This window comes from Schistocerca cancellata, chromosome 8 (assembly GCF_023864275.1).
Source record: "Schistocerca cancellata isolate TAMUIC-IGC-003103 chromosome 8, iqSchCanc2.1, whole genome shotgun sequence".
Lineage (NCBI taxonomy): Eukaryota > Metazoa > Arthropoda > Insecta > Orthoptera > Acrididae > Schistocerca > Schistocerca cancellata.
The window spans coordinates 549,709,635-549,729,039 of NC_064633.1; the positions used below are offsets into that span (position 1 = coordinate 549,709,635).

The 19,405-nt window shown below is 45.9% G+C and overlaps 1 protein-coding gene across 1 annotated transcript in view; it reads right to left on the reverse strand.

Annotated features, from left to right (window-relative positions):
- Positions 1 to 7,222: 7,222 nt before the first annotated feature.
- The window catches only part of LOC126095004 (uncharacterized), a 646,737-nt gene continuing 634,554 nt past the window's right edge, over positions 7,223 to 19,405 (reverse strand). The window contains exons 4-5 of the mRNA XM_049909661.1: positions 15,968 to 16,086; positions 7,223 to 9,114 (exon numbers count right to left, since the gene is read on the reverse strand). Coding sequence (XP_049765618.1) covers positions 8,595 to 9,114; positions 15,968 to 16,086 — 639 coding nt within the window. The 3' untranslated portion in view covers positions 7,223 to 8,594. The remainder of the gene's footprint in view (positions 9,115 to 15,967; positions 16,087 to 19,405) is intronic.

Below are 19,405 nucleotides of genomic sequence, written 5' to 3' on the forward strand. Positions count from 1 at the left end.
AACAGACCTCTGTTGTGTGGGGAGTTGGCGGAAGTCGGCGATTCGCTATCAGATGCGGTCCTCTTCCCTTGCGTTCTCTGCGTCATGTGGGGGCGGAACTGTCACGTCGTGTTCATATACGTCGGCATACAATTCAGATTGGCCAAGAAAGTCGTATATGAGGCCATCGGGGCCGTGTATTTCTCTGTTTGGTGGTCTCGATTGGCGTAGTGCCCTTACAAGTTGCCACTCTTCTCTAGTCTTGAGAAACATATCGTCCATATTTGTTTCCCGGAGGTCTTGCAGCCATTCTTCAGCTCGGCGGTGTAGCTCCCGGGACAAACGATGCATCGGCCCTCTCTCTTCTGGTTGTCTGTATCGTTGCCACCGTTTTCTGTGAGTATTCCGGCGATGCTTGATGGCGGTGAGATGAGGAGGGAATGTTCCAAATGGATGCTCATGACGAAAGATATCAGTCGCTGCACGTCTTGTTGCCCGTTGGATTTCAGCTGTCAAAGTTGCCACAGCGATCTCAATTTCCGAAACTGTAGAGACTGCTTGGGTCGGACGGACGTTATTGTTAAGGTTTGTCGCAAAGAGATCCCAGTTAACAGCTCTGGAGCTTGGATGTGGTCCTGGGAGGCCGCCACCCTCTAGAAGTCCGAGAACTTGTAGATGATCGGAGGACAGGTACTGGATGGTCTTGAGCTGTAGATTTGCAGCGATATTTTTAACAATCGCTATATCGAGAACGTCAGACTCCTGGACGGCGAATTCAAGGATGCGTGTCGGTTCCCGTGGCCCATAGATGGTGACTTGAAGATCGTTCTCTAGATCGTAGAATAGCTGTCCCTTTCGGTTGGCCCTCCCTGAATGCTAAGCTCTATGTTTGGAGTTAAGGTCTCCTCCCAGCAAGACCTTATTGAATCGGTCGAAGACAGCATGAAGATCTCTGGCCACCAACTGTTTCTTGGGGCTAAGATCCGCCGCCACCAGAGTTATGTTTCCTATTGCCGTGAAGATTGTAACCGATGTGGCTTCCAGTGATTCCAGGGGTGGTAGATCCTCCTGATGATGTCCTAAAGTGTTTTTGACGAACACTGTAGTTCCGCCACCTCGTTGTCCAACCGTGTCCTTCCTATAACCATGCATGTTGCGTAATTTGAAACTAGCTATGTCCGTCAGGTGAGTTTCCGATATCAGAACTATGTCCAACCTGTGCCGGCTAACAAAATCGTTCAGTTCAGTTTGTTTACGTCCTGCTCCATTGGCATTCCAAATGCAGAGTTGGACGTGTCTTGTTCTGCGGCCATTATCCATTCCCTAAGGAGTGGTTAACGCCTTGATTATTCCCTCCACCAGCGTGAGGATTCCTGTAAGTTTTTGTTGAAGCTGTACAAGGAGAGCTGCGATGTCCGACATGGGTGGTGTCAAGGTGCGTAGGGTGGCTGTAGTGAAAGCAGATGTTGGAGGTTGGTCTCTCCTAGGCGACAGTGTGTCTTCATAGGATCGTGAAATCCGTCGTCTCGGAGTCTTCTGTAGAGTATCTGACATTTGGGGCTGTCCGGATGGCTGTTGTGCTGGTGCCTCACAGTGTATCTTGCCAGTCGTCGCTGGCGATGTTCACCGTCGGGTTCTTGGCCTGCTGTTGCAACTGGACTTTATATTTCCGGAGGAGTGCTTGGTATTTTTCACAGCCGTACCATAAGGCGCAGTGGTCTTTGTCACAGTTAGCACATTTTCCTTTGGAGGTGCAGGGCCGGCTGCAGTCTTTGGTTCGATGGTCTCTAGCGCCCTTTACGCAGCGAGGAGGCATCCGGCAACAATTTGCCGTTTGCTCGAAGTGTCGGCCCATTCTTGGACCGATAATCTCGTATGCGCACGCTCGTGTAGAGGAGGTACCGAATGTCGTAGATTTTATGGTTGTCTTTTGCCTTAGGAAGGCTGACGCAGTACGTGGGCAGCCTTACTAATTCACCACTGACTTGATCTCCTTCTCTCCTTTTATATTGATGTACCCTGGCGTAGGGAATGCTTTTTCACTTAATGCTTCCCTGAGTTGACGTTCTGTGACCTGTGCAGGCAGTCGTTTGATCACCACCTTAAGTTCCTGTTCGTCCAGTGGTTGATGTGCGAAGTGTGGCAAGTGGTAGGTCTCAAAAAATTTCAGAGCCTTTCTTTGATCCTCAGAGGACTCAAAATAGTATTAAATCCGCTCCTTCTGGAAGATGGCCTTCAGGGTTCCGGAGAGTTATTGCTGCAGCGCATTATTCAGTTCCACATACTGGCCAGTATAATAAATCGTCACTGTTGGAACACGTTTCTGTTTTGCTGCAGCGGCTTATTGTTCCGACGTTCTTAGGTCGAGGTTTCATGTCTGTGTGGAGTAGTCCTTGTTGTCAACTTTGGGGGTAACAGGTGTGAGCTCATTGGTAGTCTCAGCCGTCTCCGCTCGTCGTTTTTGAGGCTTCGCGTCTTCTTCCGAGTTTCTCCGATAGAGCCGTTTGTGTCGCACTAGGACGAAATCGGCCGTCTCTGCAAGGCTGTTGTCTCTTTCCAGTGGTGCTTGGTCCAGCAATTCCATGTTCTCGCCGAATTGCAGCGGTGTGGTGCTGTCCTGTTCCACATCGGGTTCGTCGTGAAGGACGCTACCGCGAGGAGGGTACGATTTTTCTTCGTCCGTGAAGGTTTCAGTTTTGCGCGGTGCCGACGGCTTCCGGGAACGCTCTTGTTTACAGGTTGAAGCGGCTGTTGGTGTCAGTTGGGCGTGTCGTTCTGTCGTCGCCAGGCGGTTTCACAGCTCCGCCAGAGTGTACGTTGAACCCTCATAAACCACGTCCGTAGCCTGTGTCATCTCCGTCCGATGTCCATCTGCCGGTGCCGAAGTCGTCGTAAGTAGAGATGGGGGATCCGCTCTTGAACTAATTCATAGAGTTGAATCTTTCAAAGGAGTGAACAATCAGTGATTCAGAAAAAAAGAATGGTAGCTCCAAACGTTTCCCACGGCAGAGAGAGAGAGAGAGAGAGAGAGAGAGAGAGACGGAGCATATCAGCGGCACCTCTGCTGGTCAGAGCACAGTGCACGCCACACAACACAGCCAGCGCCGGCCTCTGCCCTGCTTCTGCCTCAGCTGCCTGCGTCGTGCAGTGAGTGCCCCATTGGAATTCGTGTTTCACATATGCCGTGCCGTCCCTGTGCTTCCTCTACTGTCTGGCGCAGCTTAACTTCGCATCGCACTCTGTCGGCGATCATTTCAGTCGCACGTCCTGCCCTCTGGGCAGTTGATGCGAGCAACAGGACAGAGAGCCACCTAGCGGATAACATAGGAACTACTTGCAACAACCTGCTCGCAAGGGAACGGACGATTTGTCTCTGAGCGGGTGAGTTCACCGCTTCCCCCACCCTCGGAACTCGCCCGCTCAACGCTCACCCCACCGTCTCGACTCTAGCCAGAGCGTTGAGCAAAGCAACTCAGGTGTCACTCTGGTCTCTGCGGTCTCAGCTCACGCAGTAATACAGCTCGCGGCTCGACCTGCTCAACTCAGCGCCTCTGCATCGGAGTTCGTCCCTACTGGATATTGTTCTTCGTAGTAATACCGCTATGTATATTACATTATTATGTTATGTATACATCAATTGTTTTTATTTAATTTTTATTTGTTTAAACTGATTAGATTAGGTTCCTGATGACTCCTCTTACTATAGGATTTTTATTATGGGCACTCGAATTTACGCTTTAAATACGAGCGAACCGATAAACGTATCGCAAAATGTGATACACCAATATTTTCCTTGTTTTATTCTGCGTAAGGCTATATGCAGCACTTTCGTTTTACAGTCAAATTTATATTTTTTTTTCTTATTCTGGTACGGATTTTGCGATTTTAGGCGTCTTCAGAAGGAAACATTCACTTTAAAAATATATGGCTTGCGATGTATTTGTATGAGGTTAATGAAATTTTAATACATTATAGCCAAATATATTGTTAATGTAAATCTCAAGTTACAACATTTTCCGATCACCCAAAAAACCACGATAGTGCAAAATAAATCAATAATCAAAAACTTTGTCATATCGTGGAAATTTCAATAAACAATACAAAATTGTTACTCATTATCTGTGTTACTTCAAAATAGGATCAAATAAGATCAAAATACAGGTATAGTACTGGAATAAACCAAGTTTAAAGGGCAATGTGCCTTCCATTTATTTTCTATTGTAAATGAGTGGTGAGTCATGAAAAAGAGCTAATTCATTTCAGGGAGTGAACAGTTCTGATCCAATCTCTGAAAAGAACAGTTTTGCCCATCTCTAGTCGTAAGTGGAGTGGCCGATGGGGCCTGAGACGGGGCAGACCCCACTGACCGGCGATCGACCCCCTCCTGCACGGTTTGCTCGCGTTGATATCGCCCTCTCGACGTGCTGCGACATCCCTCATGCTCATGGCCTTTTTGCTATCAAGCGCTACTTCTCCCACCTCTTTCCTTGCCAACACCACCACCGCCGCCACCACCACCACCACCACCACCACCACCACCACAACCAGTCCACTTACTGAAATGCAGCATGACACCATATGGAGGTGGAGGTGTGTGCGTGTGCACGCACATGTGTGCATTGTGTGTGTGTGTTTTTTGTGTGTATTTTACTCTAGCTCGAAAAAGTAGCAAGTTATCTTCCCTTTGTGTGTGCCTAGACTCAATGCCTCTGTTTTTCGGTGAATGATCTCTTTTAAGCCTTTCAGACCCACTGGCTACAATTGTGTACATTAACTTTTATTGCGTCTTTGCGCAACAGGAATATTTTTCCCCAATGGGAACCTAATTTACAAAATTTGTGAATGTTCAATATTTTCATCAAGCTTAAGTGCTGCCAACTGTTGGCCATCACTACAAAAGTATCAACAAGTCAAAGTAGCAGCGCGCAGCAGATTGCGACCGCCAGAATACATGAAGTGGTCTGCTGTAGTCCGATTCACGAACGACGGCGGTTCGCATATATCAAGGCATGGACCGCGACTGCACTGTTGCCGGTTCCAAGCGACATTTGTGACATGGACTTTGAATTTGAAGAAAGCGTACATCGTGCAGGTCTTGCCTCTCGCTTGCTATGGAGAATTTATCGCTTACCTCCACTTTCAGCAATGACAACTCGCAACAAATTGAATAAAAATTCGATAAATAGCACGCTGCGGTCACATGTAATGCTCGCATTGATTACAACATTTACCGCAGAGCGCTCAGAACACTACGGGAATAGAGCCCTGTGTATACAGGTCTCTGTACGGGAAGCTCACTGGCTATCGGAGAATGCCTGACGTGAGTGCACAGAACTAATTTAAACTCGACGGCCATCATTCGTGATTCCACCTATAGTTGCAGTCAGCTGTATAACTGAATATTACTATCGTTATTTTGCGTGATAATTAGTGAATGACCACTTTATTTATTAAAACTGTGAATATTTCAAAATTAGTTATTTTGGTCCATAAAAAGGAGCCAAGTGTAAAAAAATGTATAATTTTGAAACAGGATGCATATTTTTGCATAAATCTTGCGTCTAAAATCATTAAAAAATCACCTGAGAGCATTACAGAATAAAGAAAAATTTTCCTTCGTACGGAAAAAATTCAGATCTGAAACGGTTAATTCAGAAGTATTTGTATTCTACCAGAATTTTCCTACAACGTTTGATGCAGTATTGGTCCTAAATGATTCTGTAGTCACCTGTGGTTGCTTATCTGTTATGGCGGAGAAGGTGTGAATCTGTAAGCACTTCCCACCTTTCTAGGTCGAGTAGCAACAACATTAATACCATACATTCACAGTGGTTTGCAGTTTCTCGAAGAAATATCCAGCCTCTCCAGGGCACAATGCATCATTTCTGATATTAAGTTAAGCAAAACAAATGTGTTCATCAACACCAATCGAGTATGTCTAGAATGTTTACTAACCAACATGGTGCCCAGACCAAAAGCAAGTCAAGTACTGAGCATTTTCCTGTTTGATATGGGGCTCTCACTCCATCCAAAGCACAAAGCTCTAATTCAAAGCAAAGTGCTCTAAATTATTGCCTCCTGCTGATGTGCTTACAAATATTACACTTATTTGTCATTTCTGTAGTGTGGTTTTATATTTATTTGTTTTCCGCAAGTGAATACACTTAACATAATTTAGAATGCAGTTGTTTTCTTACCTGCAAGTGTGGATGGAATGCGGGTTCACGTATTCAGCATATCACCAGATAATGTAAATAAATCTTCTGGGAGGTTCTGTTCAATCGGAGAATTGTCTGTCGGCCAAACCTTTATACTCCATTAAAGAGTAACTTTAAAGTGACGTATTCACTTAAAATATGTTTAATATCAGCCCAGTAATATTCAAGAGCATACCCAGGATCTGAGCTAGGTGGGGGTCCCTCGGTTTAGTTTCTGGTGAATGGCGAAACAGTTTTGAGACTTCATGGAAAGTGGCTCTGATATGGGTATCTGCAGAAATTTATCTAGTTCGAGGGGCAAGACTATACAACTGCCATTTTTTGATTGGTCATTCTGCGATAACATGCCACAAGAATTAAATTAAGGAAAAAGTTATTATATACCATAAAATTAATGTTTATTTATTCATTACTGTATAGGTGTGTGAGAATTCTGTAGTGAATAAAGACCCTGTACTGCAGATTCCAGGGTGGGGGAGTATCAAGCAAAAGGAACAGTTTTTTTTTTGGGGGGGGGGGGGAGGAGGTGAAAGGAGACAGGTGCAATCCCATGTCCTTTTCTGGGTATGCCCTTGTTAATGTTATATTGTTTCATAAGCTTAAATCATCCTGTATCTGTGTGCATGTGGCATCAACAACAAATTAAAAGTCAGTGTTACTGTAAGTACCCATGCAGTATCTTGTTCCGTAAAGTGTTGCTTAATTTCTGCCGGTATAACAGTGATTATTGTTGCTCATGTATCAACATCGATAAGTACTTTGTATAATGTACTCGTGTAAAAAACCCATCTTACACTTAGAGATGATGTAGCAAAACCCAAAAGTCTTTTAATACATATTAGTGCTATCGCTGAGTATGTTTTTAATTTGAATGATGCGTGTGTGGCTTACAGTGCACTGAAGAAGATCATCAGCCATGGGAATTGACCAGTTCAGCAAACTAGCCGTTATTTTAGTTTCTGAAAGCTGGGAAATGGACTAGTAAGGAAAATGAGTTTTCAGAAACGAACACAGTGAGTGCCATTACGATCTTTTATTTACATAGTAATATGAGGACACTTGTGTACACATTTGGTATAGCCAGCATCGCTCTTTGACTGTGTATGCAGTATAGTATGATACATTGACATTACACACTACTGGAGGACGCTGCCGACTGTTCTGGTGTCTGGGCCGTAGCGAGCGTAGCACACGTCTATAACAGATCTTTCCTTCTTGAAGTCACAAGCTGTCTGCATTACGAACACTTCCACACGTGTTGGACACAAATCTGCAACCTGTAGAGGATCTGGGGATGTGTGCACACAGTTAATCACAATTATGCAGAGGTAACATTGAACCAAAGGCATCGATAGGGCGAAGCTGCTTTGCGTCCGTTAGAAATCGACAACACAATATGCGGCAAACACTTTTTTCCTGGCCGGTACACACGTAGTGGTAACAGAGAAAAACTCAGAAATACTGCTGCATATCTTTCAAAGTGCGTGCCTAATACTTCTGCAGCTAGCGTGTTATTGAGGAAGAGTGACACTATTTACACAAAACTACTAGCGGACGTCTATTGGAATTAATGCACAACGCGGAATGCATCGTGAGGTTATGTCGTATATTAAGTTAAATACTTCTTTCCGTAGAAGAACTTTGGAATTCGCGTATAACGGATTGCAACTGAGGTTAGGTTGGATTTTTTCACCATTGGAAAGAAGCTATCATTATTTTCCGATGTTGAAACCACGCAAATGTTCAGTCTGTTAGCTTGGTCGTTATGTTGTGAGAGACACGAAAAACGTAGTCTAGCGACGAAACACCGACACACACTACTTCTCTTCTGCCAGATAAGGGAATGTGTGAGATTATACTGGTGCTGTGGACGTAAGTGAATTTTCGTTGAAGTAATGTGTCTCTGGTTAATTTTCAACGGGATAGTAGCTGATCAAAGTCGAGCAGACGTGGTGATGTTCGTTTAAAATTTTGTAACAATACTGTCTTATTGTGTTAATGTTCGTGCATCTATACGTTTATCAGTGAGGTTTTTCTGAACTAAAATTTCTGCAGGAGGTGCGTTAAAGAGCCTACATTACCTCTGGTTGTGAACATCTCGGATTTGAGCACTTGCAGAGAATTGCGACACAGTTGGCTGGGGAATATGCAGAGTACTAGAAACGACGCATGTGTGACGAGGTGGGGGGGGGGGGGGTGAAATTAGTGGGTGTATAAATATCTCCGTCACTGCAATAGCGGTAGAACACAGCGTAAACGAGGACACTGAAATGAGTCACTGAGGATAACTGCGATCGCAGTCCGCGACAGACTGCGCAGTCTCGGTCATCCCGCATACGAAACGGCAACACCTCGGTAGGGCCGAGACGGGTACAGTGTTAGAGGGCGCGGCGCGGGTCAGTCGGGCGTGCGCTGCCTGCGCTTGCTCTTGTCGCGCCGGCGCGCCTTGCCGCGGGGGTGCGGGTGGGGGCTGGCGTGGGGCGGCGCGCGGGGCGTGATCTCGCAGCTGCAGCCGCTGCGCACGCGCACGTAGTCCAGCCGCCAGCCGCTCTGCTGGGGCTCGCGTACCAGCGCGTACGAGTAGGAGTACTTCTGCACGCACTTGGACTGGTTCTGCAGCCGGTGGTCGACGAACATGCACGGCCGGTCGACCACGCTGTCGTCGCACGACACCTCGAAGAAGCTCTGCTGGTGCTCGTCGCTGTTGAACAGCTCGACGTAGTCGCCGTCCTTGTTGGTGCCGCCGACGGGCGCCACCATGTCGACGCGCGACGGGCAGCACTCGACGGCGCCGGCGCCGTTGGCGCTCGCCTCGCTCACCAGCGTCTGCAGCTGGCGCGTCGTCAGCCGCCCGCCCGACCGCCACCCCGCCCCCACGTCCGCCTCCGGGCCACCGCCGCCGCCGCCGCTACCGCTCCTGTAACGCACCGCACAAACGTCAGGACGCAATCTGAATGTGCAGGTGCTGAACAACATAATACACTGCTGGCCACTGAAATTGCAACAGTAGAAAGTAATGAAAAGAAGAGCGAACTATTACTGTAACACCATCGCTCTAATGCTGAACTGATTTATTTTGCGTTTTGTTTTGTTTAACGTTATAACGTTGAGTTTCTGTAAAAGATTGATTGATTGCATTGTGTTGTTGTGGTCGTCAGTCCTGAGACTGGTTTGATGCAGCTCTCCATGCAACTCTATCCTGTGCAAGCTTCTTCATCTCCCAGTACCTACTGCAACCTACATCCTTCTGAAACTGCTTAGTGTGAATTTTTTAAAAGAAAGAGGACTGCCATGCAAAACAAGTTTCCTCATGGATAATGCGTCCTCACATCCAAGTGCAGGAGAACTGCAGTGCGACGGTATCCGCGTCTTGTTTTTCCCACCAAACGTTACTGTCTCATTCAGCCCATGGATCAGGGCGTTCTGCAATGTCTAAAAAAAAAAAAAAAAGTATCAACGGCGATTGCTACAGTCAATCCCGCATTCCAAAGACAACGAAAGCATTGTAGGAGCTTTGAAGAAAGTGACATTGAAGGACGTCGTGTACTGGATTAGCGAATCGTGCAGCGAAATAAAGTCAGACACAATTTCTAAGTCATGGACAAAAATTCTACAGGAAAGTATGCCAGACACAGAAACTGAAGATTTAGCAGATGAGGACGATCAACCATTGTGTAATTTAATCAGAAGATTGCCAGGGTGTGAAGAGGCAGAAGAGGCGGAAGTAGGCGAGTGGTTAAATTCGGACGAACAGTTGGAAGTGACAGACTCTTCTATAACTGACGTGGTTAACATTCCACCGCAGTGTGAGAGAGACGAGGCAGAGGCTGCACCGATGAGGAGTCACACCGACGGCTACGCTGCTCTCGAGGCCGCCGTATGCTACGTGGAACAACAGCCTGAGGCGACACCAACTGACCTACTGCACCTGAGACGGTGGCGTGACATTGCCGCGAGGAAACGTTGCAGCTTCGCCAAACAACAGCGATCGTGTGAGACCCAGCTCGCTTTATTTGTTCATGAGACCCAGAAAATATTAGATACAGGCTCCCAGGTAGATGCTATTTTTCTTGACTTCCGGAAGGCGTTCGATACAGTTTCGCACTGTCGCCTGATAAAGTAAGAGCCTACGGAATATCAGACCAGCTGTGTGGCTGGATTGAAGAGTTTTTAGCAAACAGAACACAGCATGTTGTTATCAATGGAGAGACGTCTACAGACGTTAAGGTAACCTCTGGCGTGCCACAGGGGAGTGTTATGGGACCATTGCTTTTCAAAATATATATAAATGACCTAGTAGATAGTGTCGGAAGTTCCGTGCGGCTTTTCGCAGATGATGCTGTAGTATAGAGAGAACTTGCAGCATTAGAAAATTGCAGCGAAATGCAGGAAGATCTGCAGCGGATAGGCACTTGGTGCAGGGAGTGGCAACTGACACTTAACATAGACAAATGTAATGTATTGCGAATACATAGAAAGAAGGATCCTTTATTGTATGATTATATGATAGCGGAACAAACACTGGTAGCAGTTACTTCTGTAAAATATCTGGGAGTATGCGTGCGAAACGATTTGAAGTGGAATGATCATATAAAATTAATTGTTGGTAAGGCGGGTACCAGGTTGAGATTCATTGGGAGAGTCCTTAGAAAATGTAGTCCATCAACAAAGGAGGTGGGTTACAAAACACTCGTTCGACCTATACTTGAGTATTGCTCATCAGTGTGTCGTCGTAACTGCCGCCTGCTTCACGTCTGCTGTGCAGCGAGCTACCTTAATTTAAGTATTAACTGTATTTTTCTTACTTGTCACTTCTTCTTCCGTGTGTATTTGCTTTTAGGAAGCTTTAATTTTCGAGTGCTCTTAATAGTGTTCCATAGATTTCGTGTTTGTTTTGAATACAGTCAGAGAGAGTCCCTGTAGTCAACCATAGTGCCAGTAGTGCTAGTGTTTGTTTTCAATACAGTCCAGAGACAGGTAGTGCTATTTTCATTGTTTTCTACAAGAAGTGACTAGCAACCACAGTTTAGTGAATAAGCAGCCGCCTTTAGTGAATTAGCAGTCTAGTTAAAGGTTGATTAACTCTCTTCAGTAAATTGTTTCCTTAGGATGGATAGGATGTGTGACTGCTGTGTACGGACGCAGGAGGAGCTGGCCACTGTTCGCGAACAGCTGAGCGTGTTGATGGCCGCGATCAGCCGTCTTCAGGCTGCTGCCTCGGAGTGTAGCGGCAGTGGGGAGTCTGGTGCGTCGCAAGGTACATCCCAGGTGTTACATGCTTCACCCACTGTCCCTGCTGTCGAGACATCTTCGCGGGTACCGGGCGCGGTTGGGCCACCCTCTCCCCAAGGGGAGTGGCGGGTTCAGCGGCGTTCGCGGCGCACGAGGCGGAAGGTCAATGTGGAGGCTGGCCGTGTGGCATCGCCCGCTCTGCCTGTGAGGGGACATGTGGCTGCTCCTTCAGCAAGGTCCGAGCAGGCACACGGGGGGAGGGGTTTATTAGTTATTGGGAGCTCCAACGTTAGGCGGGTGATGGAGCCCCTTAGGGAAATAGCGAGAAGGTCGGGGAAGAAGGCCAGTGTTCACTCTGTCTGCTTGCCGGGGGGTCTCATCCGAGATGTGGAGGAGGCCCTACCGGCGGCGATAGAGAGCACTGGGTGCACCCGACTGCAAATTGTTGCTCATGTCGGCACCAATGACTCCTGCCGTCTGGGTTCAGAGGTCATCCTCAGTTCGTACAGGCGGTTGGCGGAATTGGTGAAGGCGGAAAGCTTCGCTCGCGGGGTGGAATCAGAGCTAACTATTTGTAGTATCGTTCCCAGAACCGATCGCGGTCCTCTGGTTTGGAGCCGAGTGGAAGGCTTAAACCAGAGGCTCAGACGATTCTGCGGACATCTGGGGTGCAAATTTCTCGACCTCCGCTATCGGGTGGAGAAATGTAGGGTCCCCCTGAATAGGTCAGGCGTGCACTACACGCCGGAAGCGGCTACAAGGGTAGCGGAGTACGTATGGAGTGCACACGGGGGTTTTTTAGGTTAGAGAATCCCCTCCCTAGGCCCGACAAGACGCCTCCTGAGACGCGGCAAGATAGGAGTAGGCAAAATGCAACAGGGAATAACAATATTAATGTGCTAATAGTAAACTGCAGGAGCGTCTATAGAAAGGTCCCAGAACTGCTCTCATTAATAAACGATCACAACGCCCATATAGTACTAGGGACAGAAAGTTGGCTGAAACCAGACGTAAACAGTAACGAAATCCTAAACTCAGATTGGAATGTATACCGCAGAGACAGGCTGAACAGTGAAGGGGGAGGCGTGTTTATAGCGATAAGAAGTGCAATAGTATCGAAGGAAATTGACGGAGATCCGAAATGATTTGGGTGAAGGTCGCGGTTAAAGCAGGCTCAGACATGGTAATTGGATGTCTCTATAGGCCCCCTGGCTCAGCAGCTGTTGTGGCTGAGCACCTGAAGGATAATTTGGAAAATATTTCGAGTAGATTTCCCCACCATGTTATAGTTCTGGGTGGAGATTTTAATTTTCCGGATATAGACTGGGAGACTCAGACGTTCATAACGGGTGGCAGGGACAAAGAATCCAGTGAAATTTTTTTAAGTGCTTTATCTGAAAACTACCTTGAGCAGTTAAACAGAGAACCGACTCGTGGCGATAACATATTAGACCTTCTGGTGACAAACAGACCCGAACTATTTGGAAAAGTTAACGCAGAACAGGGAATCAGCGATCATAAAGCGGTTACGGCATCGATGATTTCAGCCGTAAATAGGAATATTAAAAAGGGTAGGAAGATTTTTCTGTTTAGAAAAAGTGACAAAAAGCAGATTTCAGAGTACCTGTTGGCTCAACACAAAAGTTTTGTCTCAAGTACTGATAGTGTTGAGGATCAGTGGACAAAGTTCAAAACCATCGTACAATATGCGTTAGATGAGTATGTGCCAAGCAAGATCGTAAGAGATGGAAAAGAGCCACCGTGGTTCAACAACCGAGTTAGAAAACTGCTGCGGAAGCAAAGGGAACTTCACAGCAAACATAAACATAGCCAAAGCCTGGCAGACAAACAAAAATTACGCGAAGCGAAATGTAGTGTGAAGAGAGCTATGCGAGAGGCGTTCAATGAATTCGAAAGTAAAGTTCTATGTACTGACTTGGCAGAAAATCCTAAGAAATTTTGGTCTTATGTCAAAGCGGTAGGTGGATCAAAACAAAATGTCCAGACACTCTGTGACCAAAATGGTACTGAAACAGAGGATGACAGACTAAAGGCCGAGATACTAAATGTCTTTTTCCAAAGTTGTTTCACAGAGGAAGATTGCACTGTAGTTCCTTCTCTAGATTGTCGCACAGATGACAAAATGGTAGATATCGAAATAGACGACAGAGGGATAGAGAAACAATTAAAATCGCTCAAAAGAGGAAAGGCCTCTGGACCTGATGGGATACCAGTTCAGTTTTACACAGAGTACGCGAAGGAACTTGCCCCCCTTCTTGCAGCGGTGTACCGTAGGTCTCTAGAAGAGCGTAGCGTTCCAAAGGATTGGAAAAGGGCACAGGTCATCCCCGTTTTCAAGAAGGGACGTCGAACAGATGTGCAGAACTATAGACCTATATCTCTAACGTCGATCAGTTGTAGAATTTTGGAACACGTATTGTGTTCGAGTATAATGACTTTTCTGGAGACTAGAAATCTACTCTGTAGGAATCAGCATGGGTTTCGAAAAAGACGGTCATGTGAAACCCAGCTCGCGCTATTCGTCCACGAGACTCAGAGGGCCATAGACACGGGTTCACAGGTAGATGCCGTGTTTCTTGACTTCCGCAAGGCGTTCGATACAGTTCCCCACAGTCGTTTAATGAACAAAGTAAGAGCATATGGACTATCAGACCAATTGTGTGATTGGAGAAGTCTTTCGAAGTAAGAGTTATTTCAGGTGTGCCGCAGGGGAGTGTCATAGGACCATTGCTATTCACAATATACATAAATGACCTGGTGGATGACATCGGAAGTTCACTGAGGCTTTTTGCAGATGATGCTGTGGTGTATCGAGAGGTTGTAACAATGGAAAATTGTACTGAAATGCAGGAGGATCTGCAGCGAATTGACGCATGGTGCAGGGAATGGCAACTGAATCTCAATGTAGACAAGTGTAATGTGCTGCGAATACACAGAAAGATAGATCCTTTATCATTTAGCTAAAAAATAGCAGGTCAGCAACTGGAAGCAGTTAATACCATAAATTATCTGGGAGTACGCATTAGGAGTGATTTAAAATGGAATGATCATATAATGTTGATTGTCGGTAAAGCAGATGCCAGACTGAGATTCATTGGAAGAATCCTAAGGAAATGCAATCCGAAAACAAAGGAAGTATGTTACAGTACGCTTGTTCGCCCACTGCTTGAATACTGCTCAGCAGTGTGGGATCCGTACCAGATAGGGTTGATACAAGACATAGAGAAGATCCAACGGAGAGCAGCGCGCTTCGTTACAGGATCATTTAGTAATCGCGAAAGCGTTACGGAGATGATAAACTCCAGTGGAAGACTCTGCAGGAGAGACACTCAGTAGGTCGGTACGGGCTTTTGTCAAAGTTTCGAGAACATACCTTCACCGAAGAGTCAAGCAGTATATTGCTCCCTCCTACGTATATCTCGCGAAGAGACCATGAGGATAAAATCAGAGAGATTAGAGCCCACACAGAGGCATACCGACAATCCTTCTTTCCACGAACAATACGAGACTGGAATAGAAGGGAGAACCGATAGAGGTACTGAAGGTACCCTCCGCCACACACCGTCAGGTGGCTTGCGGAGTATGGATGTAGATGTAGATGTAGTGTGGGATCCGTACCAGATCGGGTTGACGGAGGAGATAGAGAAGATCCAAAGAAGAGCGGCGCGTTTCGTCACAGGGTTATTTTTTAACCGTGATAGCGTTAAGGAGATGTTTAACAAACTCAAGTGGCAGACTCTGCAAGAGAGGCGCTCTGCATCGCGGTGTAGCTTGCTCGCCAGGTTTCGAGAGGGTGCGTTTCTGGATGAGGTATCGAATATATTGCTTGCCCCTACTTATACCTCCCGAGGAGATCACGAATGTAAAATTAGAGAGATTCGAGCGCGCGCAGAGGCTTTCAGACAGTCGTTCTTCCCGCGAACCATACGCGACTGGAACAGGAAAGGGAGGTAATGACAGTGGCACGTAAAGTGCACTCCGCCACACACCGTTGAGTGGCTTGCGGAGTATAAATGTAGATGTAGATGTAGAAAAAAAGACACTTCACTATTACTTGTCTAAATAAATAATTATTGTTATTCTGCCAATGCAAATGCATGTGTAAATATTTTCATTTTAATGAAGTTCATATTTTGACCTGTATTACTTACAATATCGCAATATTTCTTTTTCCCATTTAAATTTCGATAGTCCGAGTTTTCGATAGTTCGAGGTGGTTCCGGTCCCGCTCACCTCGAACTATCGAGACTCTACTGTACTTATTGAGCGCCGTCATAAGTGTAAGTGAACGGCAAAGGTGTTTGACTAGCTTTATTTATTTTTTGTGAATCTTCCAGCATTGATTTCCGTGTAGTTCGCCGATCATGTGATGCTGGGTCTTCGAGAGAGTCAGAGGAATCCGATAATTCGGATTTAGAAAGTTGCCCCGGTACCAAGGGGGGAACCTTATATAGTGAAGGTGGCGACAGTTGGAGGTGTCGGTGGGTGGAGTGTGTTTGTTTAGGGGCGGTACTCACAGCGCGTGGTGGTCCCTGGAGCGCTGCGACCGCCGGCCGCCGCCGCCGCCGCCCGGCCTGGAGGAGTGCATCGCGCTGGTCTGGGACGGCGCCGTCAGGCAGGCGGCCAGCGACACCACCTGCAGCACACAGCACGCGCACGTCACCACACGCTGCCGCCCAGTACAAAAAATATGGTTCACATTGCTCTGAACACTATGGGACTTAACATCTGTGGTCATCAGTCCCCTAGAACTTAGAACCACTTAAACCTAACTAACCTAAGGACATCACACACATCCATGCCCGAGGCAGGATTCGAACCTGCGACCGGAGCGGTCGCGCGGTTCCAGAATGAAGCGCCTTTAACCGCACGGCCACACCGGCCGGCTTGGGCTGGCCAGTAACTTGGTATCGCTGCAGTCTATCCTAAAAGTCTTATCCTATCTTCTACGTCTAACCTAAATTTACATCTAGTGTCTTAATTGGTGCGTGGTCCTACCCGGTTATTGTAAACCCCCCCCCCCCCCCCCCTAGTCCAGAGCAACGGGGATTCCAGCCGTGAAGCGGCTGGCCAAGTCCCGGCCCGGCGGAATAGGAAAGGCGCACGGAGTCTGAGTTGATGCAATTTTTTACTGGTTAATGATTGTCCCTTAGAGAGTTCTTAAGGACTTTCTTCGAAATTTCGTCTGTCAGTTTGTTCAAGACATTGAAGGTGTTGTCATGCCTTAGCAGATGGTACGTGTCGTTATTCGGAAGTTGTTGTCGTTGGTCGTTGGCTACGTCATCGAAGAGGTGGCACGCATACACCACATGTTCTGGCGTGCCTTGCGCAGCACCACAGTCGCACGCGGGTGTAGCTTGCTGCCCAAACCAACACAGATATGTCGGGTAGTGTCCATGTCCAGCAAGAAAGTGCAGCATTCCTCTCGTGGGCATGAAGTACGTAATCTTTACTCGTTCCTCTATGTCCGGTAACAGCTCATAGGTTCAGCGCCCCGTATCCTCTTTGTTCCACTGTTACTGCCACAATTCGATCCCTCTCTTTTTAATTGCTATTTTATCCCCTGCGTAAACCCCAAGTATCTCCCTTATCTTATCCCTTTTTTCCTTCTTCGCCCAGTACCAGGCGGCCTGCTCACGGATTTTAATGTCCAGTGGACAGATCCCCATTAGCAGAAGAAGCGCCCCTCCAGGTGTTGTCCTGTATGCCCCTGCTGAACGTAGGAGCGTGTCACGCTGCACTCTTCTTCGGCCATAGCATGCATAAGCCTCGTGAGTGTGTGTGCCTAGACCCCTGATCCGTATCCTACTATTGATGTTTAGGGGCTCCGGAACGCCCTATACTTGCAATGTTAAAATAACGCTTATAAATTATATTTTTCCTCACAAAGTATTTGAGGTAGGAAGTTGAACTTTTTACAGATTATTTATTGGAATATGGGCTACAACTTAACACAGGGATTTTACAAAATTTTAGTTCAGTTATTAAAGATGATTTTTTTCAATTGTAATGAAAAGTCACAACATTTTTTTGCAATTTTTTATTTATATATTCAAAAATATACAGTTTTTTTTGGAAAAAGGCTGTGTTAAATTATGCAGAAGGTACTGTGTAACATTTACTGAAAGTTTGAAACAAATATGTTTGGAAGATCCTTAGAAAACATGTAATTAGTATGAGAAAATAAAAGTTTTGGGAATCGAGCGACAAAGATTGGATTAACTTTTTAGTGCATTCCAGGTCCATAGGATGGATTATCTTCATCCTCTGCAAACTCCTCCTCCAGCTTCCTCTTGTTCCTCCTCCTGTTTACTCTTGCTTGTATTTCTAGACTCTTTACAGCCCTGTCTGCAGCCCGAAGGCGTTCCTTGTCTAAAGCAAGCATCGCTCGTACCATGTTAGAACATTATTTACAGTAATAACACATACCTTTGGCTTTCCAACATTTCTCCTTTTCTTAAAAGCCTTCAGAGGATTTCTAATAACTTTACTTTTACTCATTATTATACTTCAACAAAACAGAGACTCAAGAAACAGAATTAATTACGAATATTTTCGAGATAACGACAGAGTAAATAAACATGAAACAATCGACAATCACACCAGCGATATATATTGAACCATCACAGGTTAGCCACAACACATACTTTATCTCACATCACTAAAATGTACCTGATGAACACGGACGTTAATAATAACACCATTTGACAGCAGTTTAACAGCGCCACAGTGGGTCACGCCCATGTAGAACACATTTCAAAAAAAAATTTAAAAATAGTTGTAGTCTTCGGAATTGAATAAATTATATATCTATTAAAAGGTAATAGTCTGCAGATTCAGAAAACGCAAAAAAGTAAAAATTGAACTTTTCATGATTTTGAGCCTTTCCGGAGTCCCTTAAACCTAACTAACCTAAGGACATCACACACATCCAAGCCCGAGGCAGTATTCGAACCTGACTGAAGTGCCTAGAACCGCTCGGCCACACCGGCCGGCCACAGTAGTAAGAGCACCGTTTAATGCCTCACAGACGATCACGTCCTCACACATTGCACTGGACAAGGATGGGGAACGAAACTGGCAGCGTCTTTTCCGAAGCAAGCATCACACCATTTACCGTAACGGGTTTACACAGAACATCGACGAACATTAAATGTGGATGGCGCTACGTAGATACAAACTGGGACTTTCAAGAAAACCAAAGCCGATCACTTCGTTCGTGCTTGTCCAGCTGACCTATGTGGTCTCACATGGAGATCTTACAGACTGGACCTCTTCAATTTTCTTCGTACTTATAACATTTGTGAGTCCGTGTCCCAGTAACAATTACCTAAAACAGTACTGTGCACTTTCCAAAAACAATACAAATTGCCGACTTTAGGAGCTGCAGGTCCGAGCGCTCTTAAAGTGCACAAAATTTCGAGCTTCTTAACACAGCTTCCTGTAGCTGTGTACGTAAGCGTTCTAGCCTTGTAATTATGACGTCACTAGCAACTTTTTTAAACTTTTATAAACTTTTCTTTGAATTTCATATTTACTATGAAATTGAAATATTACTCAACAAATATTGACTGATAAATTTCTGATAAAAGTAAATATTTTGTGTAAGTCTGCAGGCTTTCGTAGTCGGTCCCACTAACGTTAAAATCTTCTTCATTGTTAGGCAGCATCATATTTCCTTCTAAAATAATAGACGTTTCTATCCCTCTGCTGGCATCTTCTTCAGGATGTTTTTGTGTCCGATATTGCTAGAACGTGTTCTAGCAATAGTGGACACAGAAACATCCTGAAGAAGATAACAGCATAGGATTGTTCTAGCAATAGTGGACACCGAAACAACCTAAAGAAGATCCCAGCAGAGTGGTCGAAACGTCGATTATTTTAGAAGGAAATATGACGCCGCCTACCAACCTAGAAGATTTTAACTTTGAATCTTATGTGTTTAATCCGAATCG